Below are 25202 nucleotides of genomic sequence, written 5' to 3'. Positions count from 1 at the left end.
CCCAGTTAGTCATCTTGTATAAAATAAATAATAAAAAAGAGGGGGCAAAAGTTTAGCAAAACTAACACATCCACAAAAAGTCTGCAGACTTCAACAGCCCTAATAACTTACATCTACAAAGAAGTTGGGTGGGGGGACCCCCCTTTCTTTCTGATGGCTTCACTAAAATTGTGGTGATCCCACAGAATAGTGTCAGTGAATGCCAAACTCAGTCCCTTTTTCCCCTCTCTCTAAAATGAGGTGGGGGGTAGGGATAGGGAAACCAGTTGATTATCAAGGCCCCTTCAAGCTCCACCATGCTGTTGTTTCCTGGTGAGATCATCGAGTGCTCCCACCCTCACCCCCAGCCCCCAGCCCAGTATGGCTATGGAAGCCTCCAAGAGAGCAGAACTGACAGGCTGCCGTTGTCTCAACAGAGGGCCCCTCCGAAGATGTGACGGAGGAGAAGGGTTACCAGTGCGAGCTCACCGTGGACGATGTCATACCTGCCATCAAGACGGTGATCCGTTCTGTCCGGTGAGGGTCACTCTCCCCCCACCCCACCCCCGCCTGTTCCAGTTGGTCCAGGCTCTGCCAGCCCAGCACAGGGTCATTTCCAATCCTGGCTGCCTGGCAGCCCTGGAGGTGGTCAACTGGGCCTACCCAGGAGTCCTGGGCAGGGTGGTGAGGCAGTGTCTGGGCTCACAGTAGCCTTCTGATTCAGACTGTGGGGTGTCTGTTTACCAGCAGGAACTTCTGGACAGTGGAAGGGAATGTTATCACCTCATTCTTGAAACAAGAGGCCCCAATTTATGGTGAATCAGGGACCCAAGACGCTTTCTTTCTCACTGCCATGGTTGCACTGTTACATCAGCCTCACCTTTGCCCCAAGATGGATCATTCTGCTTCTCTGTCTGTCTGTCTTTCCCCCTCCCCAGCCATGTTTGTCTCTTCCTCCTCCTCCTTCTTTTTTTCTTCTTCCTTCTCCTCCTTCCTCCTCCTCCTTTTCCTCCTCGTCCTCCCTCTTCTTCTTCCTTCCTTCCTTCCTCCTCCTCCTCCTCCTCCTTCTTCTCCTCCTCCTTCTCTCTCTTTCTTGCTCTCTCTTTCTGTTTGATTTTTTTTTCTGTTCTTTCTGTCTCTGTAACCCTGTCTATTCCTTTGTTTCTGTTTCTGGCTCTCTTTTCCAGTTTTTCTTTCTCTCTTTGCTGTCAGTCTTTGTCACTCTTTGTCTGTCTGTCTGCCTGCCTCAGTGTGTCTGATTGTCTGTCTGTCTCTCTGTTCCTCTGTCCCCCTTTCTGTCTTTGTGTCTCTGGCTTTCCTGGATCTCCCTGCTACCCTCAGGGTTAGCAGCAGATCTCCAGCTGAAGTCTACCTCAACTCCCAGAAAAGCCTCCACTGTCTCCTTTCTGGCCCCAGGTCCAAGCAAACTCCCTCTGCTCCCAAGACTCAACTGCCTTCTCTTTTCTCACTTCCATACTTACCTAAACATCTGACCTGTATTGTTCTTTTTGCTGCTTGGCCCCAGAGCCCCCTGGTCCCTTCAGAGGGAGACAGAGAGACCCCACCCACCCGCAGTTATCTGGAGCCCTGCATTCCGCCACATCCTCAGTGGACAGAGAGAATTCCAAGGAGGGAACCAAAACTGGGGTTACACATCTAAATGGGCACTGGGCCCATCACTAACATACAAGACATGAGATATGATTGGACCTACCCCCAGATAACATTACACATTGTAGATTCCCTCTGTGTGTGGGACTTTGTGCTAGGCTACTGTGGGGAAAGGGGAGTGAGGTGAGGAAGGAGAAACATGGAGAGGAGAGGCAGCCTGTGGTGGAGAATAATGGAAAGAATTCTGGATTTGGAGATAGAAGATCTGGGTTTAAATCCTGGCTTTGTACTTTACTTACGATATGCCCTTAATAAAATCATGTACTTTCTCTTTGCCTCAGTTTCCCCATCTGTAAAAGGAGAGCATTAATCTAGATGATCTCAAAGGTCTCATCCAAAAATCCTATGATCCTGTAAGATGGATGGGATGAAAGAAACCTGGTCTCTGCCCTAAGGGGGCTCACAATTTAGCAAAACAGACAGGATATGAACATAAAGAAAACCGCTTACGAGTTCTATGTTTGTGACCCTAGCCAAGTCACTTCCCTTGTCTTGTCATTTCCTCATCTGTGTGGTCTCTGAGATGCTTGCCAGCTCTAGATCCTATGACCCTGAGCTCAGGGTCCAAAGAGGGCTAGGAATGCCATCTGGGCTGGGAGAGCATAGAGGTAGGAGAGTGTGGATTGGAAGTAATCAGAGCAGGCTTCCTAGAGGAGATGAGCTGTGAGTTAGGTCTGGGAGGATGAGAAGGCCTGAGACAAGCAGAGAGAAGTGGGAAGGACATCCCAGGCTTGCCCTGTTACCAAAGTCCAGGCAAGAGGTGTTGAGGGCAGCCACGAGGGCTAGGACAATGGAGTTGAAGAAGAGGGACAGTTGAGAAACTTGCTTCTGCACCCCTGCTCTGGCTTGGGCTGCTGTGTTCACTCGAATCCCAGAGTCCAGAGTTCCTGGAGGCTGGGGGAGCCCTGACTCTCAGGCTCTGTCCCTGCCCACCTCCACAGGATCCTGAAATTCTTAGTAGCCAAGAGGAAGTTCAAGGAGACCCTGAGGCCCTATGATGTGAAGGATGTCATCGAACAGTACTCAGCTGGCCACCTCGACATGCTGGGCAGGATCAAGAGTCTGCAGGCCCGGTGAGTGTCCCATGCCCTCTGGGGGAATCTTGAGTCCCTATACGTGACTTGCTGGAAGCCTCTCCCCACCCCACCCCCAGGAACCCCCTGCTTAGCTCCACTTCCTCCTGTCCCACCTGAAGCACCCAAGAAGCCTTCTCAGCGTGAGAGAGTGCTAAGCTTGGAGCCAGCCAGATCTGAATTCAAGACACTTACTTCTCGTGTGACCCTAGACAAGTCATTTAACCTCTTTAGGCCTCAGCTTCCTTTTCTATGAAAGGGGGATAATAATACCCCTACTTCACAGGATTGCAGTGTGGCTTAAACGAGATAATGTATGTAAAGTGCTTTGTAGACCTTAAGGAGCTATAGAAATGTAATCTATTATTACTCCCAGCCTAAACCCACTCAGCTCTGACCCCCATCTTGTCTGGGCTCCAAGGTTAGGGGTATTCCTTCTGCTTCACACCGGGGGCTTCCCCAGTTTAAGTAGGGCTGGGTCTGGGAGAAGGGATGCTCAGGACACAGGGAGTCTCTGGGAAGGGAATCTCCGGGTGTGCCTCGTTTTTCTCCTCTCTAACGGGCTTCTCTTTCTCTCTGTCCGATAGTGTGGACCAGATCGTGGGCCGGGGGAGTGGGGATCGTGGGGACCGAAAGTCCCGCGAGAAGGTAGAAAAGGCGCCCTCGGATTCCGGAGAAGCCGGGGACGAGATCAGCATGCTGGGCCGCGTGGTTAAGGTGGAGAAGCAGGTGAGGAGGGAGAGGGCACGTCTGGGTGACGGCTCCCTGTCTCCGCGGTGGGGACCGATCCTAGGCTTGGGGAGAAGGGACTGACTGGTGGAGAAGAAGGGCCAGCACCTCGGAGCTCAGGGAGACAGGATCCCAGGTACCTTATATCCAAGAGCACCGGTCCAGGTTTGGTAAACTGGCAAGGTAACCTGGCCAAGCCAATCAGTCTCTCCGGGACTCAGTGTTCTCTTGCATGAACTCTAAATTCGCCGCCCTAAAGCCGCGAAACCTCTAATCTTTGGCTAAACCTTACCCTCAGTCATTTCCCCGCTCTGGGTCCCACCCCTGACCAAGGCCCACCCTCGGCTAAATCCCACCCAATTAAGCCTCACCCTCAGCCAAGCCCCGCCTCCAACCAGGCTCCATCTCAAGTTAGAAACTCCCAGGCCGTCCTTATCCTGCTAAACCGCTTCCCCAGTTAAGCCTCACCCCCACTCCCAAATTCCAACCAATGAGAACCCAGCCCTATTAGGCCCCACCCCCAGGTAGGCTGCAATCCCAGGTAAGCCCCAGCTCCCGCTGAGTCCTTCCCCCTGCAGGTGCAGTCCATTGAGCACAAGCTGGACCTCCTCCTGGGTTTCTACTCCCGGTGCCTGCGGGCGGGAGCAGCCTCATCTGCCAGCCTGGGCACGGTACAGGTGCCCCTCTTCGACCCGGACATCACGTCGGACTACCACAGCCCCGCAGACGCCGAGGACATCTCTGTGTCGGCGCAGACACTCAGCATCTCTCGATCGGCCAGCGCCAATATGGACTGAGGGAGGCTCCCCACTCTCCCAGGGACCGGACCTGGACTGGCCCCCCAGCCTGGCACGGGTCCAGCAGGCCCCCAGGCCTCACCTGCCTGCCTGCCCTCCCACCGTCCGATCTTACTTGAACAGGCCTTCCTTCCTGAGACTCTCCCACTATTGAGCTGCCAGGACAGGGGAGGCACCCACAGCAGGCATCTCGTGGGCACCCAAGTGCCCCAGGCTGGGCAACCTCCCTCAATCTTCTGTCCCCAATTCCAGATGCTGGGCCCGCCTCTGGTCGTGGAGCCAGGCAGACAGGCCCTGTCAGCTTTGCCAAGGAGGCCCCTGAGACTATGGAGGGCCATCCCAGGACCTGTTACTCTAGTGCCCAACGGGGGGGGGGGTCTGAGGGGTGAGTCCTTTCCCTCCCCTCCCCTCCCAACAGCCATGGGGCACCATGGACTCCCCAGACACCTCGGTCCCAGAGCAGGGATCGCTTTAACAGCTATGCAAGACTGGTTCTCTCTCATACCCCTCCCTGGAGGGGTGAGTTCTCTTGGGGAAGGCCCTGGCACTGTCAGGAATGCTGACACCCTCCCTTCCCTACACTCCTGGGGTCCTCTGCAGGCCCCACCTCAAAGCACAGTGATCCTGCCCCTGTGGGTGGGCACCATATATGCAAATCACATTAAATATGCAACTTTCCAGGCTGGACAGGGTCCCTTGGGGGCTGTGACCCACTCCCAGTCCAAGCTGGTCTCAGGCTGCCTCACGAGGCTCTGTCCAGTCCCAGTGGGCTGGGGCCTTGGGTACCTGCTAACATGGCTAGTGCCTCTCCTTCCCCACTGGAGCACAAGAATGGGCGGGAGCCTTATGGGCTGAGCCCCAGCCCTTCACCTCTCTTCGAGGACCCTCTTCACAGGCAGTCAGCTCCCCAGTTGTCCAGGGAAGGGCAGCCGCCTCCCAAAACTAAAACAAAAACACACTCACATTGACTCCCTTCCCACCCACAGTTTCTTCCTGGAGCTTTGACCTTGGACAACTTTGAAACTGTGGGGTGCTTGCTGTCCCAGAAAAGTGACCTCACTGAGTCCTGTGGGGGGCGGGGGAGGGTACAGGCTCTGAATGGAACCTATCTACCTGATCCCCATACCCCTATAGCTGGTCTCCATTTGGTAGGTTTGAAGAAGAGCCATCTCCTTCCCAACCAGGGTACTGTTTTCTTAAGGAACTATCTCTGCTGGTATCCTCTGTACCCCTAGCCTCAGAGTAAAGAGGGGCAGCTTGGCCCGAGGACCCCAGCAAGAGGGTGGGCAGCACAGAGGGAGAAGCCTCAGGCCCCCACCCAGAGAACAGCTCACAGCACACTCACTCCCACTCTGAATGCAAGAAAGGCCCCCTCCACTGCCTAGGGTCCACCCTCCAGCTATCACTACCTCCCTGGCATGTGCACATTCTCTGACCTTGGAGGCTTCTTGGAAACATAACTTTGTAGATTTTCCTCATCACACACACATACCCTACAAAGTGGCAGGGGTGGGGGGGGTGGGAAGAAGGGAGACAGGGTCCTCCTACCTCCCCTAGGAGGGCAGTGCCTGGTGCCTGCCCTGTGCCAGGGAAGGACTTTGCATCTCACACACAGGTGCCCTGCATGCACCCCTTCTTGGGATGGGGGGGCATAGCTCCCCTCCCCCTGTTGCACTCCTCCCTCCCCCCATCTCCTCCCCCCGCATGCCCTCTGCATGTGTTGCTGACCTTTACACCAAGAGCCTGCCCACTTCTGGCCCCTCCATGCCCTCCTCTGCACTGACCCCCAGAGATCCTCCCTTGACCCAGAGATGGAGCTGGGGCTGAGACCCTCTGACCAAATGAGAGCCCAGAGTAGTCCCCTTCCCCCCATTCCCCAACGCGATCGAGGTTCCCCCACCAACCTGGTTCTCGGACATGCAAGTACCTCACTTTGTTAACTTCATTAACTTATTGGTTTCATTAAAGTTTTCAGTAGGAGATGGTTGGCCTTGGTTCTGTTAATTGGTTGGGGTGGGGTGGTCCTGTACTCAGGCTTCTAGGGGGAGCAGGGGAAGGCACTGGGGGGTGTTTAACCTGAACAATGAAGGCTGGGGGCAGGGGGCATAGGATCATCTAGCCCCTAGCACCCAGTGCTAGGGACACAAACATGAACAAAGAAAGCCACCCCTTTCCTTAAGAAGTTACAAGGAGCATCCCCATCATCCCAAAGGGGGCGGATGCATATTGTTGTTCAGTCATGACCAACTCTTTGTGACCCCATTTGAAGTTTTCTGTAGCCCATTTTACAGATGAGGAAACTGAGGCAAACAGGGTTCAGTGACTTGCTCAGGGTCATGAAGCTAGTGAATGTTTGAGGCCAGATTTGAACTCAGGAAGAGGAGACCTCCTGACTCCAGGCCCAGCACTCTATCCACTATTCCACCAAAGAGCATTCGCCTCATCCCAAATAGGGGCCAGAGGTGTGACATGTGCACTCATTAGTAAAATCCCAGATAGAAGCAAGGGGAGCAAAGAAGAGATCTGGGCCAGGGGCTATAGGAAAATTTGAGGAGGGGAAAAACATGCCCACCTTGGAGGAGGAATCTGGGAAGGTTTCATGGAGAAGATGGTTCCAAAGGTGTGCCTTGAATGAAGAGAAGGATGCTGAAAGGCAGAGATGGGTAAGGCTAGAGTGTGTTACAGGAGCTTATTGTGGATACTTGTCCAAAAGTATAGGCAGGAGATAGAATGTCAAGCTCAGGGAATAATCTTATTATGATGGGCTTGGAATATAGAGTTTGTGTTGGGGAGTATTGGGAAATCAAGGCTGAGAAGATTGTATTTTATCCTATAGCAAAGGTGAGCCTTTGGTCCCCTTCTAGATCTTTTATTCCATGTTCTAAGGGCCCTCCCGGCTCTGATATTCTGTTTTCTAAAGGCCCTCCCAGCTCTGACCTTCTGTGTTCTAAAGGCCTTCCCAGCTCTGACATCCTGTGTTCTAAGGTCTCTTGCAACTCTGACATTCTGTGTTCTAAGGGACCTCCCAGCTCTGACATTCTGTGTTCTAAGGGCCCTCCCAACTCTGACATTCTGTGTTCTAAAGACCCTCCCAGCTCTGCCATCCTGTGTTCTAAGGTCTCTTGCAACTCTGACATTCTGTGTTCTAAGGGCCCTCCCAGCTCTGACATCCTGTGTTCTAAGGTCTCTTGCAACTCTGACATTCTGTGTTCTAATGTCCCTCCCAGCTCTCTCCTCCTGTGTTCTAAGGACCCTCCCAGCTCTCTCCTCCTGTGTTCTAATGTTCCTTCCAGCCTTGATCTATGAGTCTAAGGAGAGCCCACCTTCCCTCCATCCTCACCTGTCTTAGACGTAGCCTCTCTCTGTTTCTCTCTGTCCCTCTCAATCGCTTACATCAGGAGTGTGATGATACACGTTTAACAACTAGTCCAGCCCTGGTTTGTGTCATTTGCCGACTTCCACCATGTAAACGCTCACACTGAAGATCTAGTGAATAGGTCTCATGCAAACCCCAACGCTCTCCTGACTCACATACAGTATACGGTAGGTGCTTACAAAATAACTGTGGAGTGGGATTGAGCCTGAGGCTCAAAGGTTTGTGTTCTAATGTGAGCAATGCTTCCACCTCCCTAGCAAATCGACCTGCCTCGTCCATTCGTTAACCTGGCCACAGCAGCCCCGTGCAGCCCCAGTGGTGGTGCTCATGAACTGCCTGGGGATGGCCCGGAGAAGAGCCTGCCCCGGGTCTGAGGTGATGCCCTGTCCTGTTGTCCTAGGAAGCTGCCTACCGCAAACTGTCCTGACGTCTGTCATCCAGAGCAGCGGGGACTTACTCCCTCACCCACTGCTGGTGAAACCCTGAAAGCGCCTTGGTGCTCACCCAGTTATGAGCCCGTGGGAGTTCTCTCCCTCTCTCGCTTCCAGATCCTCTGTCTGTTTATCTCTGTCCAAGGGCTCTCCTCCTGCCTCCAGCTCCATGTTAATGTGTCCCAGCTTCCTGGCTGTCCTGCACACCCACCCAGCCCTGCTCACCCTATCACCAATCAACTCTTGCTAGGGCTGCTGGGTCTCAGCAGGACATCAGGGATACTGGCTTCACAGGGGCTGCTGCTTAGCTTGGCAGCCCTCAAGTCTTCTGAGAGTCCTTCTAGCCTTGATGTTCTTTGTGGAAGCATTCATCTTTGGGATGAATGAGGGGACACTTAGTCTGGGAAGGGAGGGGAGAAGAGGAGAGGGGAGGAGAAGAGGAGAAGAGAGGGGAGGAGAAGAGTGGAGAGGAGAGAGAGGAGGAAGAGGAAAAGGAGAAGAGAGGAGAGGAAGAAGGGAGAGAAAAGGAGGGAGGAGAGAAGAGGAAAAGGGAGAGGAGAGGAGAGGAGAAATGAGGAGAGAAGAGGGGAGGGAAGTGGAGAAGAAGGGGTGGAGAAGAGAGGAAGAGGGGAGAGGAAGAGGGGAAAGGAGAGGAGGAGGAGAGAGGAGAATAAGGGAGAAGGGGAAAGGGAAGTGAGGAGAGGAGAGGAGAAAGGAGGGGAGAAGAGAGGAGGAGAGGGGAGGGAAGGGGAGGAGAAGGGTGGAGAAGAGAGGGGAGGAGGTAAGAGGAAGAGGGGAAGGGAGAGGAGGAGGAGGAGAAGGAGAGGGGAGATGAAGGGAGGAGAGAAAGGGGAAGGGGAGGAGAGGAGAGGTGAAGGGAGGAGAAGAGAGAGGAGGAGGAGAAGGAAGGGGAGGAGAGGAGAGGAGGGTAGAGGAGGGAAAAGGAGAAGGGAGGGGAGGAGAGAAGACGAGACATGATCTCTATCTTCTAGTATTTCAGGAGTTATCGCATGAAAGAAGGACTTAAGCCGAGGTGCTCCCGATTCCAAGGGTGCCCCTCTATCCTCTTCACCACGCTGTTGGAAGTTACTATTGTATGTTTGTCACCTGCACCTGTAGCGGCGAGGCAGGGGAAGGGATGTCCTGGAGTAGGCTGGATTTGACGTCATGAAGTTCTGCTTGGCCCCGAAGGGCAGAATGGGTGAAAGCTGCAAAGAGGCAGATTTAGGCTCTATGTCAGGAAAGACCACCCCACCCCCAACCAAAGTGTTCCTGGCTGCCCCAAGCTGCAATAGGCTCTGCCTCATTAGAGGTCTTCGGCCAGAGACTGGAAGACCACTTGTCAAATACTCTACATTGTAGTGGAGCTTCTTGACCAGGTATGGAGTGGAATTTAATTCTCAGATTCTGTGATTCTGTCAGAGGTGAGATTTGAAGCTGCGCCTTCTTTACTCAGCCGAGCTCTTCATCCACTACCCCTCACTGTTCCTGAAAGTGCGGTCGATACGCATTCTATAATAAGAACCTCCATTTCTTCGAGGCAGTTTGGGTAGTGGATGGAGAGTCAGCTTGGAGGTGAGAGGACCTCAGAAGGAGGGAAGTCCTACTTCTGACACATCATGGCTCTGTGACACTGAGCATGCTGGTCAACCCTCAGTGCCCCAGGCAACTCTAGATCTGTATATTAGAAATAAGTTGCTCATTTGCGTCATTTGCATGGAAGTTTCCACACACCAGTGAAATCATGGTCTGGACCACCCTCCACTCCGCCCCCCCAACCATCTTCCCACGACCAAAGGACAATGCTTACAAGGAATTTTCCTTTTATTTATAGCAACTCTTCTAATGATGGCAAAGAATTGGAAACTGAGGGAATGCCCATCAAGTTGGGAATGACTGAACAAGTAATAGTGTATAAATGTTATGGAATACTATTGTGCTGTAAGAAATAATGAAGAGGATGGTTTCAGAGAAACCTGGGAAGACTTGGATGAACTGATGCAAAGTGGAGTTGTTGTCTTCTCATGGTGTGTCATAGCAGCACCATCTCAAAGATTTCAGTCAGACTACCTCTAATCCAAGTACAAGCATTTATTGAGCTGGGGGCAGCTTTATTAGGATTCCATCAGAGTGAACAGAAGGAGAACAGTTCATACAATTACAACAATATTGCAAAATATCTACTCTGAAAGACTTAGTAACTGATCAACACAATGACCAACCATAATTCCAAAGGAGTCATGATGAAACATAACAGCCCCCTCCGAATAGAGAGTGAGGGCACTCAGAGAACAGATGCAAGCAGGTTTGGCTTTTTAACCCCTTTCCTTTTCTTCTTTCATTTCTCTCTTTTTTCCCCTTCCCTTCCCTTTTTCCTTTTCTTTCCTTCTCTCTCTGGAATTTGTTTTGTGTGACTATACATATTTGCAATGGGTTTTGGATTTTTTTTTTGCCTTTTCAGTGGATATGGAAGGGGAGGTAGAAGAAAGAAAATCTGGACCTGAAAATAAAATAAAATTGAATAAAACACATGGTTTCAACCTATCTTTCCAGCCTTAGTATATGCTATTCCCTTCATATACTCTATGGTCCAACCAAATCGCTCTTCTTACTGCTTCTCACACATAATCTCCCATCTCCCATCTCCCATCTCTGGGCCTTTGCCTAAGGTGTCCCTTATACCCAGAAGGCATTCCCTTCTTACTTCCACTTCATAGAAATTACTGTTTCTAAGAAATTAATTTTCTTCAAAGCTCAGCTCAAATTCCATCTCCTACGGAAAACCTTCACTTATATTTATCTTTGTATATATTTTACTTTTTACATGTAGTTCTCCCTTATTAGAATTAGAATTAGCTGCTTGAGGGAAGGAACTGTTTCATTTTTTTTTACCTCAGAACAGAACTTAACATTAATAAGCACCTTGGTTTACTAATTTGTAAAGGAGGCATAATTTAAAAGTATTTATTAAGCATTTATTATTATTTATATTAAGTATTTATTGCTATGTGCCAGACACTGAATTAGGCACTGAAAATACAAATACAAAAGTGAGACAGATGGCTCCCGTCCTCAGGGAGCTTACACTCTAATAAGGAGAGCACATCATGCAAGCTCCTTAAGAGTGAGGATTGTCTTCTGCCTTCTTTGTATCCTTAACACTTAATATGGTGCCTGGTGCATAATAGGCATTCAAAGATGATCCTTGACTGACTGAGGGATAACAGCATGGGAGTTGTGGCCAGGAAAGGGAACGGCTGGGAAGTTGTAGGAATGGTGAGATGATTCATAGGGTGAGATGATTTACTTCTCTCCCCTGCCCTCTCTCCTCTCCTCTCCTCCCCTCTCTTCTCCTCATCTTTCCTCCCCTCTCCTCTCCATCCCTCCCTTCCCCTCCCCTCTCTCCTCTCCCCATGGATTTCATTTGATTACTGTGACTAGAGCACAAGGTGGAGAAGGAAATGGAGGAAGCTATATCCTGGCAGTTACTACAGGGTAGATGTCAAGATGTTGAGATTGGATGGGGTATGAGGACCATGGTCTGCTGGTCTGCTCTGGGGCCTGGAGCCAGCTAGACCTGGTGAGTTATACTTGTTCCCCTGGTTTATTGTTTAGAAACCACTTTGCAGACCTTACAGCACTGTGGAAATGTATACTACTATTCCAGAAAGAGTCAACAGGTTCTCAAACTCTGGTTTGATTTCAGATCCAATGTTCTTTTCACATGGCCTCCCAGTCCCTTTGCTCCTCTGGGACTCAGTTTCCCCATCTCTACAGTGAGGGGGTGGGGCTGGAGCTAGATAGTCTCCAAGAGTCCTCTTGCTGTATCCAATTGGGGGCAGGTGGGGCTGGGACATGAAGACGGCTCTTACAAGTTGTGCCAGGTGTCTCATTCTTATCCAACGCTGGAGGGCAGCAGAGACCAGCCCTTGGAACCATAACCTCAGGTCCATGGTCATCTGGGGGCTCTGTGTGCTCAGCACATCCTAGCTGAGGAGAGGGGCTGCCTAGCTGGGGTCAGGGAACAGAGATCCTGCCAAGAGGGCGGCTTGGGAACCCTGCACTCAGTGCCTGCCCCGGCTGAGGCTGAGCGGCTGTCCCCCGGTCCTCTTGAGAGGTCCAGCCTCCCCTTGTGGTTGCTAGGTGGTCAGGGGTCCTTCCAGTGTTGGGCATCTTCCCCTGTTGGAGGGAGGGGAGTCACTGATGATGGTCATGTGGCGCCCAGGTGACCCCTGGGAACGGGCAGGGAGAGAGGCCAGGGAACAGAGCCTAGCATGGTGTAGCTTGGTTCCATATGCTAGTCTATACCCATGCCTGCTCTCCTATGAAACAGGATCCCACCGGGCCTGGGTGAACTCACTGAACAGGATGGGGCTCACGGAATTATAGGGTTCAGAAGTAGAATGAACCTCAGAGACATCTAGTCCAAGGAGTTCTTAATGTTTTCTGTATCATGGACCCTTGGTAGCTGGATAAAGCCTGCGGACGCTTTCCCCAAATCACGTTTTTAAATTCAGCAAGTAAAACACATAGGCTTAAAAAGGAAACCAGTTAAACTGAAGGGATCAAAGTATTTTTTTAAAACCAAGTTGGCATACAGTAGGCTAGGAAGCCCTCATCTAGTCTCACCCCTTTATTTTATGGAAGGGAAATTGAGGCCCAGAGATGGGAATTGACTTGTCCAAAGTCACATGGTCAGTCAATGGCAGCATGAGGATTCAAATCTAAGTCCTTTGATTCCAGATCCAGGATTTTTTCTTGAGCCAAAATCTCCTTCTCACCCTGGAGGATGCAGGGGAGCAGAGGTATGGCCACAGGCTGCAGACATCCTAACTTCTGGAGCCGAGGCTGATGTGTCGGGGGAAAGGGACCACGAGGCCCGGATCACACTGTCAGAGAGAGATGGAGGCCAGGGGCTGTTGCCTGGAGACCTTCTCCCTACCCTCCCCCCACCCCGCCCCCTTAGGAGGGAGTCCCAGTTGGTCCGGCTCTGGTCTCCCACCCAGGGCCTGGGCACAAAGGGGCCTTTGTCTCCCCAAGGGTCCCCTCTGGGCTTAGGAAGAGAATGGTCCATTCTGATGTCCCCTAGCAGCTGTGCCCTGGGTGAAGGCAGAGGATGGAGATTTCCTGGCTGCGCCCACATGTAGGGTATAGTGAGGCCACTGGCAGCACCCTGTGACTGAGAGTCAGGAGAACTCAATTCCAGACCTGGCTTAGTCATTGACTTTCCGGGTGACTTTAGGTGAGTCATTTCCCCTTCTCCAGCCCTCAATTTCACCAACAGTGAGACATACAAGATGCTCCCTGCCCCAACCTGCCACTCGGGAATAAGAGAATGGGCAAGAAGGAAAATGCTTTGTACAGTGGAAGATGGTGTCATGGCAAGGATGGTCCTAATAACAGCAACTCCTGTCAAGTCAAGTCAAGGCTCCAAGCACTATCATGGGCGCCCACAGCGCTTGAAGGTTTATAATGCACTTTCCTCACAGGAGCTCTGTAAGGGAGGAGTGCACATTTTACGGTCAAGGATATGGTGGCCCAGAGAGGGAACCAACTTGATCACATGGTGAGTTGGTGGCCAAATCAGGACCCGGGTGCCACATCGTTCAATGAATTCAAAAGCAGAAGACCCGGATTCAAGTCCTAGCTTGATGACTTATGGTGCTGGTCTGGATGGGGCCACTAAATCACACATAAATACTTAGAAAACCACACATTAACATTATCTGTGTTCTATTGCCTTCTTATTTATTTTGTTAAATATGTATACAGGTAAGAGGAGCAGTGGATAGAGCCCCTGGGCCTGGAGTTAGGAAGAAGATCTGAGTTCAGATTTGAGCTCAGACACTTACTAGCTGTGTGACCCTGGCCAAGTCACTTAACCTCCACTTGCCTCAGTTTCCTCATCTGTAAAATGGGGATAACAATAGTCCCTACCTCCCAGGGTTGTTGTAAAGATTGAATGAGATAATGATTACAAAGTGCTTAGGACCTCGTCTGGCACACAGTAAATGCTATATAAAAATGTTGATTGTTATTTTCCATTTAATCTAGTTTGGGTTTCCCTTGGGAGAACTTCAGGCCTGTGACCCTGTGTTTGACACCTCCAGTCTAGACGGTCTCTAAGGCTCCTACGATCCCAAACTCTCCATTCTGTGTCAAAGTGCTGGATTCAGAAAATAGGATCTTTAAGGTTCCATTAATTCCCACTTCCTCTAAGACCCGTGCCTTCTCTCGGATGTCTGCAATCTCACTAGCAAAGTGACTCCTTCCTGTCTGCCTGCAAACATGCTTGAGTCTCCCTAATCCTAAGAAGAGCGCTCTTTTGACCCTTCCCCCCTCTAAGTGGCCTGTAGAATCTTTCTCAGCTAGAGAACCATCTGGTTGTGTGTGTCCTTGGTGTTGTTCAGTTGTTTCAGTCACGTCTGACTCTTCAGGACCCCATTTGGGGTTTTCTCGGACTGGTTTGCCATTTTCTTCTCCAGCTCATTTTACAGATGAGGAAACTGAGGCAAACAGGGTTAAGTGACTTGCCCAGGGTCACACAACTGTGAGTGTCTGAGACTGAATTTGAACTCAGGTCTTCCTGACTCCAGGCCTGGTGCTCTATCCACTGAGCCACCTAGCTGCCCCATTTGTGTCTGTCTTCTGCCCCAAATCTTAAGTGGTTACCTATCACCTACCCAGTCAGGTTCAAAATTCTTGACCTGGCATTCAAGGCTTTCCCCAGTCTGGTGCTATCTTCCCTTTTCAACCTTATCCTGTATCACTTCCTTCCAAGAACACTCCACTCCTGTCCCCCATCTCTGGGCCTTTGCTTACATTGCCCCATATGCTGGGAATGCCCTCCTTCCCTCTCTTCATTTTTCCTACCCATTTTTCAAAAGCTTGGCCCAAATGGAAGCTCCTTTGTGTTCCATGAAGTCGTCCCTAACCCCGGGTTCAGTAGCTGCCTTGCCCACTCAGACCTCATGTAGTTTTCTGCATGTTTCTGATGCCCAGACCGTGTAATATTGCCAATATTACCTGGAGAGTTATCTCATAGTTATCTCATCTCCACTAGACTGGGCACCCCAGGAATCTGCCTCTTCCTTAATGGTACCACTGCGCTGCACACACAGAAATTGCTTAGCAGAAATGAGTCATCTTATACTGTAGCTAGTCTAACCATCTCACTTTATAGAGGAAACTGAGAAGTGACTTGCCCAAGGTCACACAGAAAGACAGTGAAAGTCTGAGCAAGGATGAAGACCCACGTCTTCCTAGTTCTTGGTGCTCTTTCCTGACGGCTCAGATTGGGCCCTGGGGTGCTCTGGCCTGGGATTTCTTCCATGCTTTCTACAGAAAGGGTCTGGGGTCAAGGGCTGTCGGGTGGGGCAGGAAGGGTTAATCATGCCCCTGCTCAGGATACAAAGGCAGGAAGCAAAGGGGCAGTGCCTAGGGTTCTCAGCCATTTTCTTCATCATCTTCAAAGGGTCCCAGAGATGCTCATTGTACTCCCCCCTTCCCATCTCCATCAACCCCGGTGCTGAGTACTTTAGGCTAAGTAACTGACTGGGAGAGAGGTCAGGGTGGGGTGCTGGGACAATGCTATCTGACTAGGTTCTCCCAGGTATGGGGGCGCTGTTAGGTGGGATGGAGATCAGATCATGAGTCACTCTGACCCTAGAGCAGGGAAGGGGTCATGTGGAAGAAGGAAATGTGTGTGTTTAGGGGGGAGGGGTCTTCCGGTATTCCCCTCCCTTTTCTGTGGTGCCTGAGTAACACATGAGTCACCACAGATTCCAGTGGGGCCAGTTTGAGGCCAAACTATTTGTCGGTAGAGACATTGATCCTCTGGTCCTACCCCTAATGAAGGCACAGGCAGGCAGACAGACAGGCAGACAGACAGGCAGGCAGACAGGCAGACAGATTGGTAGACAGGCAGACAGGCAGGCAGGCAGACAGACAGGTAGGCAGGCAGACAGACAAGTAGACAGACAAGCAGGCAGACAGAAAGACAGACAGACAGAAAGGCAGACAGGCAGGCAAGCAGACAGCTAGGTAGACAGACAGGTAGGCAGGCAGACAGACAAGTAGACAGTCAAGCAGGCAGGCAGAGAGACAGAAAGGCAGACAAGCAAGCAGACATACAGACAGAAAGGCAGACAGGCAGACAGAAAGGCAGACAAGCAAGCAGACAGAAAGGCAGACAGGTGGACAGACAGTATCCAGACAGGCAGGCAGGCAGACAGACAGACAAGCAGACAGAGAGGCAGGCAGGCAGACAGACAGACAGGACAGTAGATAGACAGGACAGCAGATAGACAGGCAGGCAGGTTAGCAGACAGGTAGGCAGACAGAGAGACAGACAGAAAGGCAGACAGACAGGCCAGCAGACAGACAGATAGACAAGCATACAGACAGGCAGACAGATAGGCAGGCACCTGTCAGTTGCCTGGGATGGGAGAAGGAACCTAGGGAAGACATGGGTAGATTTACTCCAGAGGGTCAGAAGTGTATTGTGCTTGTAAACAAGGATAGCAATATTGTTACTATTTTTGTTGTTGTTCAGTCATTTTTCAATTGTGTCCAACCCTTTTAAGGTTTTCCTGGCAGAGATGCTGGAGTGGTTTGCCATTTCCTTCTCCAGCTCATTTTACAGATGAGAAAACTGAGGCAAACAGGGTGAAGTGACTTGCCCAGGGTCACACAGCTAGGACGTGTCTGAGGCCAGATTTGAACTCAGAAAGATGAGTGTTCCTAACCCTGGGTCTCAGTGCTCTATCCATTGTACCACCTGTCTGCTGTTGTTACTACTACATTGAGATATATATCTATAAATAAAGCTGTATGTAACAGATTCATGGCATTATATAATCCCAATTTTCTGACCATCTTTGTGTAGGAAATATTTGTTTGTTGATGATTTTCTAATTCATAATTTAAAAAAATTTTAAAGTGTGTACATGTGTGATGGGGCTGGGTCAGAAGATGAGAACTCTAGAAGCCTTGCCATGATCATTTGGTCTCTATTCAAGGGGCAGAATGATGCAGTGGGAAGAACCCTAGCAGGAGATCTGACCTTGTCACTTACTGAACCTGATTCCATCGCAGTATCATAGAATGTCAGTGCTAGAAAGCGACCTCTGAGCTCTTTTGGTCCAAGCCAGTCATTTGACAGAGAAGAGAACTTTGGCTCAGGGAAGGGAGAGGCCTTGCCCGGGGTCAGCAAGCCAGTCAATGGAAGACCCCAATCTTCAAACTCCAAGTTCTGAGCCCTGCGTTGGAGCAGGGTTTCCCTTTTCCTCCATCCCCTCAGAGCACCCATGACTCACAATTCCCAGCCCTGGGGGGGTAAAATAGTCCTCCAGACAGACACCCCATTGTCAGAGCCTTGAGGGAGGGTCAAGAGGCCCCTGCACACTGATGAGGGAGATCCCAGGACCTTCAGACTACAGAGAATGTCAGAACTGGGAGAGACCTCAGAACATGGAAAGTCAGAGCTTCAAGGGACTTTCTAATGCAGGACGCAGTAATAGCTCAATTATACTGTCTACGGAACCTTAAGGTATGCAAAGCATTTCACAAACATTATCTCATTTGAAGCTTACAGCAACCCTGAGAAGTAGGGGTTATTATTATACCCATTTTACAAATGAGGAAACTGAGGCAGTGAGAGGATAAGTGACCTGCCCAGGGCGACAGTTACTACTTACTATGGGCCAGGTACTGCGCTAAGCCTGAGGATACAAAGAAAGGCAAAAATATTGCTCCTTACCTCAAAGAGCTTACATTCTTTTGGGTGAAACAGCATTTAAATAATTGTGAACCAGCAAAGTATGTACTGAATAGACAAGCTAGTGAGTTTGTACGTTGGGTTTGAAGCTCTGTCCTCCTTTTGGCCAGGCCTAAGGGATACTGGAATAGAGAATGTCAGGACTGGCTGAGACTTAAGCCTAACCTTGCTGTCTGGCTGCCAACCTTCTGCCTGGCTTACTGCCCGCCCTCCCTGGGACACAGGGCTGGGAGCAGGCAGGGGCGGGGGTACAGAGCACCCATTGTCTCCTGCCCCTGCCATGCACCCGGGCACAGGAAGAGCTTGAACTGAAAGCAGGAAGAGGAGGGAGAAAGCTGGCACGTGGTGGCCAGGTGTGAGGGCCCTGTGACCTCAGGCAAGGAGCCAAGGCTTCGGGAGGATCCAGGAGTCCTCGACTCTGCCAGCTCCCCGACAAGAGGTTGGGGAGGGGAGGATACCAGTTAGATCTAGAAAATGGCATGGAGCTAGTGGGCGGGCATTGCCCAGGAACAATGCCAATGCCCCAAGCACTTCAGGTGCCCACCCTCAGTCTCTCCCTTTAGAAACCCAGCCAGCAAATGTCTGTCTGTCTCACCTTGGCCCTTCAAGGCTTGGGGCCAAGGAGAGGGTGCCTAGAGAGAAAAACTTACTCCCACACCCTTTGATGCCCGGAGGGGAGAGGGCAGCCAGTGCACCCAATTCAGAGAATAGAGCAATTTACCTAGGATTACACAGGCATTAAGCCTAGTCTGAACTCCAGGTATTGAACCCCAGCCACTTCAGGTATTCTCCCCCAGCCCTCCCTTCTAGGTACTCAAGGTACCTCAAGGCCTCCTCCGGCCTTCTGCCCCTCTCTCTGGGTCACAGCTCTGGGGCAGGATCCTCCCCTGAAAGGTATGCCCCCCAGGATCCTAAGTCTGAGCCCTGAGCCTCCCCCCACTTTGGATTCCAAACATTCCCAGGAGCTGAGGGCTGCTTCAGTCCCAAGCCCTGGCCCCACCCCCTCCCCCGGCCCAGTCCAGCTTGTAGTATATGTTGATCTGAACTCAGAGAACTGGGGTCCTAATCCGACCCATGAGCAAGTGACTTCTCCTCTCGGGGCCTCAGTTTTCCCATCTGTAAAATGAGAGATTCAGACCAAATGATCTCAAAGGGTTGTTCTAGCTCTCATGTGGGAAGTCAGTACAGAGCCATAGCTAGAGAAACGGTCATAGACACAGGGAGAGTCTCAGACTGAGTCCGGGCACGATGACAGGGATGTATGTGATTAAGCTCCTTCCCTGGAAGCAGCAGGTGGGAGGAGAAGGCAGTAGAGGCCAAAAAATGAGGAGATTGGACCAGGTGAACATAAAAGAACAAGACAGGTAAGTATCCTTGGGTCCCTCCTCCACTCCCACCCCAATCCAACATGCTTCTGTTGTCCCAGAATGATGCCTAGAAGCAGGCCCCCACCCCTGGATCCTGCACCCACACTCCATTCTCTGACTCATGACCTGGAATTGGGAAAGCCCAGGTGGAAGTCCCTCCTGGTGTCTAGCCCAAATCCCTCCTGCTGTGGCAAAGGTTCGTTTCCTTATGGGTGTTGGGTGGGGACGTGGAGAATGGCAGCAATCTCCCCTTCTGGGAGCTGGAATTGGGAGAATGAAGGGACCGGCTTGGCTGCCTCGTCCCCTGCCTCTCCACCATCCCCTCCTTCTTCCCAGTCCCCTACTTGCCTCCCCTCACTTGGCTAGGCTAGGAGGAAAGAGCCAATCCAGGTAGGAGTTCACCTCCCCGCCCTTCCCCTCCCTGGATCCCTCCCTCTAGGGGCAGGGCTGGGCGGGGCCACTACTAAAGCCAGGGTCCATCCTCCGGTTTACACTGTGCTGCCCAGCCCAGCCCAGGGACACTGCTGGAGAGAGAGGGAGGAAGGCGTCTGGAAAGCTGCCTGGGGCAGTGGAGGAGAGGAGGAGGAGGAAAGGAGGGGAGGGAGAGGAGGAAGAGGAGGAAGAAAAAGAGGAGGAGGAGGAACTTCAGGACTGGTGCCAGTCCTGAGCAGGAGCCAACACCCCTCACCCAGGTAGGGCCCCTCCCCAGCCCGGATCTGGGCGGGAGCTTGACAGGCAGACAAGCAGATAGATGGTGACCTCCCATGCTGTCCACACTCCCACGCTGGTCCAAATGAGTTTGTTTAGGGACAAGGGGGCTGAGGAAGAGAAGGGATGGTGTGCGGTGACCTAGAAAGAAATGGGCAGAAATGACCCAAGAGATAGAAGCAGACCAACAGAGGTGGAAGAACAGGTGAGTGAGAGGAATTCTTGCTCAGGCACTACTAAATGAAATGACCACTTAGGTACTTTTAGCTCTGATTCTGAGAGGACAGGACAGAGGGACTGCAATGGGGGACAGATGGATTAGGGGAAAGGACTGGTGATCTGATGGAGGGGAAGAGAAAGAAGTTGATAGAGTGACAGAGGGTTGGAGAGAAAGACGAATCAGAATGGAATAGACAAGGGGGAGAGGGCAGAGGGACAGTAAGGGGGGACCAAAGGAGTATAGGGGATAGGTGGAGACAAGACAGAGACAGACATGGGGGACACATGGGTTGGGAGGGTGGGCTGGAGTACAGTATAGGGGAAAGAGGAAGGAAGGGGGCGAGATAGAGACAGGGGTCAACAGAATAGACCGGGGGAGACAACAGAAATGGGGGGCAAAGGATGGAGAGACAACAGAAACAGATGGTGGAATTGGGGGCAGATGGAAGAAAGAGGGACAGCAGCAAGTTTGCTGGTTTGAGGAGAGGAGAATAGAGATGGGGATTTGGAGATAGGAGAGTCTGGGACTGACGGGGAGATATTAGCAGAGGGAAAGATCTTGGGTCCTTCCAGCCTGAATCCATAAGAAGAGCTATTTCTGGGATGCCCAGTGGGCTTCAGCCTGGTTAGAATAAGGGAGGGGGTTGTGGGGGCCTGGGTCAGGCCCTTCTTCCTTCTCCCCTCCCCTCCATATGCCTAACCCTGACCCCTAGGCAGGAGCAAGAGTCAGTGGCTGCCTCTGGTCTGGGGCTCCCCAGCACCTAGGGGTATCTTTTCCCCAGTCTCCCTAGGGTCATAGCCCAGGATCGGTCTTAGTTTTCTAGTTCAGGGGCCACTGCCCAGGAATCCCACCTCCTAAGCCTTGCCTCGCCCCTACCCAGACCATATCACTTCCAGAGGCTGATAGTCAGGACCCTGGGGTCCTCTTGTTTGCTTTGGAGGCCAACAGTAGGAAGAAACCCAGGGGACTGGGCACAGAGGGCAGGTCTAGGTCTTCTATATTTTTAACAAGGAGCTTTCCTCTCTTCCTCCACCCACATCCAGTGGCTCCCGGCACTATGTGGCTGAACTCCCTCTTAGCTGCCCTGCTGCTGGCAGGCCCAGGAGCCTTCTGTGCTCGGAGTGGCCGAAGTCGCCGAGAGCTGGCACCAGGTTTACACTCCAGGGGCATCCGGGATGCTGGTGGTTCCTACTGCCAGGCACGAGACCTCTGCTGCGTAGGCCGGGAGGATGACTGCACCTTGCCCTACCTGGGCACCCTCTGCTACTGTGACCTTTTCTGTAACCGGACCGTCTCTGACTGTTGCCCTGACTTTTGGGACTTCTGCCTGGGCATTCCACCCCCTTTCCCTCTTATCCAAGGTATGTAGGGACCTGCTTGCCCTCCCCCCCAACCCCTCTTGGACTTAGAGGCAGGAAAGAATCTAAACTCAGGTGCTAATCTAGCTGTGTGACCTTGGGCAAGTCTCTTCTCTAGGCCTCAGTTTCCCCAACTGTAAAATGAAGAGGTCAGACTAGAGCAGGGGTTCTTAACACTTTTTGAAGGATCACAGACCCTTTCAGGAGTCTGGTGAAGCCTGTTGAACCCTTCTCAGAATAATGTGTCAGGTTTTTTTTTTAAGTTCATAAAAAAATTGAAGTAAATGCTAAATTTCAATTAGAGGTTAATGAAAATAAAGATACATTTTTTTCCATCCAAGTTCCATGACCCCCTGAAATCTATCTTCTGGCTCTAACATTCTATGATTATGCCTTCTCCAACTGAGATCAGGGAGGAGAGAGAGGAAGAGGAAGATAGTCCTTAAAGAAATCCTTCAACCCCTTCCCCAGACCTATCCCCACTCCCTCCCCATGAGAAAACCGTTCTATCTAATCTGGACTCTCCATGTTCTGAAGGGGCCCAGGCTCCCATGCTCTCCTAATGCCTGTTCTGAGACCCAGGGCTAGGCACTGGCCTCCTCCTGCCCTTTCTCCCTACCCCTGGCCCAGTAACCCCACCCAGCCCCACCCCTTGACTCACCCATCAGCAGGAGGGTCTAGCTCCACAGAGGCCTAGATCTGGGAAGAGAGAAATAACACACCATATTCCTGGGGTAGAGCTGGAATTTCACTGCCTGGTCTCTGGAGGACTCCATGGCTTTTTTTTTTGGAGGGTGGGGCATCTACCTGTTTTTTTAGGAATGCCCTGACTTATTTTGGGGAGATCCTTAGCTAGTTTCTGGGGGCCCACTGCTGGATTAAAGGTGGCCCGTTCTCTAAAGAGCATAGTGTCTAGTCTCCATCAAGGATGGCCAGAGGGGGTCACCACTTGGTATCTCTCTAATCCTATTCTCTCCCACCTTGAGGATCCCGAAGCTCATTTACATGTTCCTGCCTCTCGTCAGGTTATTCTGACCAATGACTTATCATAAACCCAGCTGGCTTCCTCCCCCTAATTCGATGGCACTCCTAGGTTTTACTTCTAATAGCTCTGTGGCCCTGGGGGAGTGATTTGCCCTCTCTGGCCTCTATCTCTCCTCCTCTCATCCTAATCTCCAGAGTAGTTCATGCTACCAAGGGCCTAAATATGTGTTTTGGGAACTGAGAGACCTGGAAATCTTTACTTTAAAGGGGAAGGATGTTGAACTCTGGGAGGGATTTTCAGAAATTTGTCCAGAAGAAAGAGGATGTGTGGGATTATATTGGGGGATGGGGGAGGGGGGGGTCTCTGCTATGGCTGAGTTTTGGGGGAGGGGCCCAGCCTGGTTCTCTTGACCCCAGTCCCTGACCCCTCCCCCATCCCCAGGGTGTATGTATCAGGGACGAGTATACCCAACCCTTGGGACCTACCAAGACAATTGTAATCGATGGTGAGTGATTGAGGCCTTTGGGGATGGGGGGAGGGTTGGGGGCCCCTAGAGTGTAAGGGCACAGTGGGGACCAGACCCTCAGCACAACATCTTCAGAGGCTCCAGCTGGGCAGCCAGGGGATCTTGGGGGCCCTTTCCCCCGTATATCTTTCTCCCATCTGTCCCTACCCTTCCTCTGCCTCTCCCTGATTTTCCCATGCCCCTCTGCCATCTCTGTCTCTCTCTTTCTCCAAGTCTCTTTCTCCCACTGTGTCTGTCTCCACACCCCCTGGGGCTCCTATGGGCCTCAATCGATACCTTTTAAGGAGCCTGATGGAAGCCCAGGCCCAGTTTTGGCTGAGGCTGAGCCAGCTGGAGGCTGGGGTTGGGGTGGGGTGGGGTGGAGAGCGGTTCTGAGGGATGGGCTGTGCTGGAGAAGTGGGGGAGGGACGAATATGCTAGAGACAGACAGACCCTTTTTGAGTTGGGGGCTGCCAGCTCCCCCCAACCCTGGGCTCCTAAAGCAAGTCTGAACAGGATAGAAATGGAATGGGACCTGTCCAATTGTGTGCACCGGCAGGCCCCAAATTCCAGAAGTGGGGTTGGGAGGAGAGGCTGGAGGGCTGGACATTAACCCTTTGGTGCCCAGAGAATCTTTCCCTTTCGCTGGAAGGCAGAGTGCGGTCCTTTCATGTTACCCTTCATCCTCTCCCTCTGCCCCTAAGCTCAAAGTGTCTGTTCTTTCTAACTTCCCAAGGAATTACTGCCCCCCCATCCCTACCCCATTCCCAGGGTCCCGCTTGTGGGAAGTGGGCACTGAATACAGAGTCCTCAAAATCAGCCTCAGTTACCTTCCCTCCAAGTGCGGAGTCTCCTTGCTTCACAGCAGGGGTCAGGGTTCCTTCCCCTCCCCCATTATTCCCCAACCCTTTCCAGGAATCAGGGCCACTGGGGGAACATTCCTGGGAAGGCCCCACACACAAACCGGCTCCTAAGAGCAGTGACCACTCCCCCACCCCCCAGCTTCCTGACATGACATGACATGAGGGTTTCCTTCCTGCTGCCTCACTCTCCGCTCTCCGGGGATTGCTAGAAGCAGGCCAGAGCAGGGGAGGAGGGGACAGGACCTCCCAGGGATGTGGCTGTGTCCCCCACCTCCCAGATTCTGCATTAACCCTTTCCTTTCCTCTTTACCAGCACCTGCAAGGAGGATGGGGCATGGGAGTGTGACCAGGAGCCCTGCCTGGTGAACCCAGACCTGATCAATGCCATCAACCTTGGCAGCTATGGGTAAGAAGAGCCTCTTGGGCTCCGGCCATGAATCCGCAGGGATTGTGACGGGTCTCCTGCCCTCTCTCAGAACCCCTGTGACTCCTGCGCCTTCTGTACCCTTAGGTGGACGGCTGGGAACCACAGTGCCTTCTGGGGGATGACTCTTGATGATGGGATCCGGTACCGCCTGGGCACAGTACGACCCGCCTCCTCTGTGATGAACATGAATGAGATACAAGTGAGTCTGGGGGCTGGGGGTCCCGATGGGTAGTGAGCACCATGGAGGGCGCTTCATACAAGGAGGGCCTTCAGCCGAGCTGCCCCGCCCCATGGCTCCACAGTTACTGCCCCAAGACATCCCACCCACCAGAAAAGGGAGTTTGGGACCCTGACACAAGGTAGTTTTGCCTAGCATAGCTTACAATTTGAATCAGAAATTAGGACTTCTAGACTTGCTGTCTGGCCTTGTTAGTATAGCCTCTGTAAAGTCCTGGAATGATCTCAGGAGTCTTTTACACTGGTAACATTCTGTATTCACAGATTCCAGGTTCCCTCCTAGCTCTGACATTCAGTGTTCTAACACGACCATCCCCTACCGTACAATTGATGTTCTAAAGCTCTGACATTCTATGTTCTAAAACCTTTCCAAGCTCTGACATTCTGTGTTCTAAGTGCCCCCCTAGTTCTGACATTCCATGTTTAAGGCCTTTCCCAGCTCTGACATTCCATGTTCTAAGACCCTCCCTAGCTCTGACATTCTGTGTTCTAACATGACCATCCCCTACTGTACAATTGATGTTCTAAAGCTCTGACATTCTATGTTCTAAGGCTCCTCCCAGCTCTGACATTCCATGTTCTAAGGCCCTTCCTAGCTCTGACATCCCATGTTCTAAGGCCCTTCCCAGTTCTGACAGTTTATGTTCTAAGGCCCCTCCCAGCTCACACATTCCATGTTCTAAGGCCCCTCCCAGCTC

General features: G+C 51.8%; 2 protein-coding genes across 4 annotated transcripts in view; both read left to right on the top strand.

The window, feature by feature from the left end:
• The window catches only part of KCNQ4 (potassium voltage-gated channel subfamily Q member 4), a 76580-nt gene extending 70351 nt beyond the window's left edge, over nucleotides 1-6229 (top strand). The window contains exons 11-14 of the mRNA XM_027864517.1: nucleotides 417-516; nucleotides 2592-2723; nucleotides 3311-3452; nucleotides 4031-6229. Of these exons, the coding sequence (XP_027720318.1) occupies nucleotides 417-516; nucleotides 2592-2723; nucleotides 3311-3452; nucleotides 4031-4249 (593 nt within the window). The 3' untranslated portion in view covers nucleotides 4250-6229. The remainder of the gene's footprint in view (nucleotides 1-416; nucleotides 517-2591; nucleotides 2724-3310; nucleotides 3453-4030) is intronic.
• Nucleotides 6230-19747: 13518 nt separating this feature from the next.
• Nucleotides 19748-25202, top strand: part of TINAGL1 (tubulointerstitial nephritis antigen like 1) — an 11608-nt gene continuing 6153 nt past the window's right edge. Inside the window, exons 1-5 of one of the 3 annotated variants that reach the window (XM_027864522.1) lie at nucleotides 19748-19893; nucleotides 21173-21490; nucleotides 22914-22977; nucleotides 24154-24246; nucleotides 24352-24466. In XM_027864522.1, the coding sequence (XP_027720323.1) occupies nucleotides 21187-21490; nucleotides 22914-22977; nucleotides 24154-24246; nucleotides 24352-24466 (576 nt within the window). In that variant the 5' untranslated portion in view covers nucleotides 19748-19893; nucleotides 21173-21186. Of the gene's footprint in view, nucleotides 19894-19956; nucleotides 20115-21172; nucleotides 21491-22913; nucleotides 22978-24153; nucleotides 24247-24351; nucleotides 24467-25202 lie in introns of those variants that run through there. The other 2 variants (XM_027864520.1, XM_027864521.1) reach the window with 2 other exon arrangements.

This window comes from Vombatus ursinus, unplaced genomic scaffold (genome assembly GCF_900497805.2).
Source record: "Vombatus ursinus unplaced genomic scaffold, bare-nosed wombat genome assembly UNPS02014775.1, whole genome shotgun sequence".
NCBI classification, from domain to species: Eukaryota; Metazoa; Chordata; class Mammalia; order Diprotodontia; family Vombatidae; genus Vombatus; species Vombatus ursinus.
Note: the sequence above shows the minus strand (reverse complement) of the source record. Positions and strands in the feature narration are given on the sequence as shown.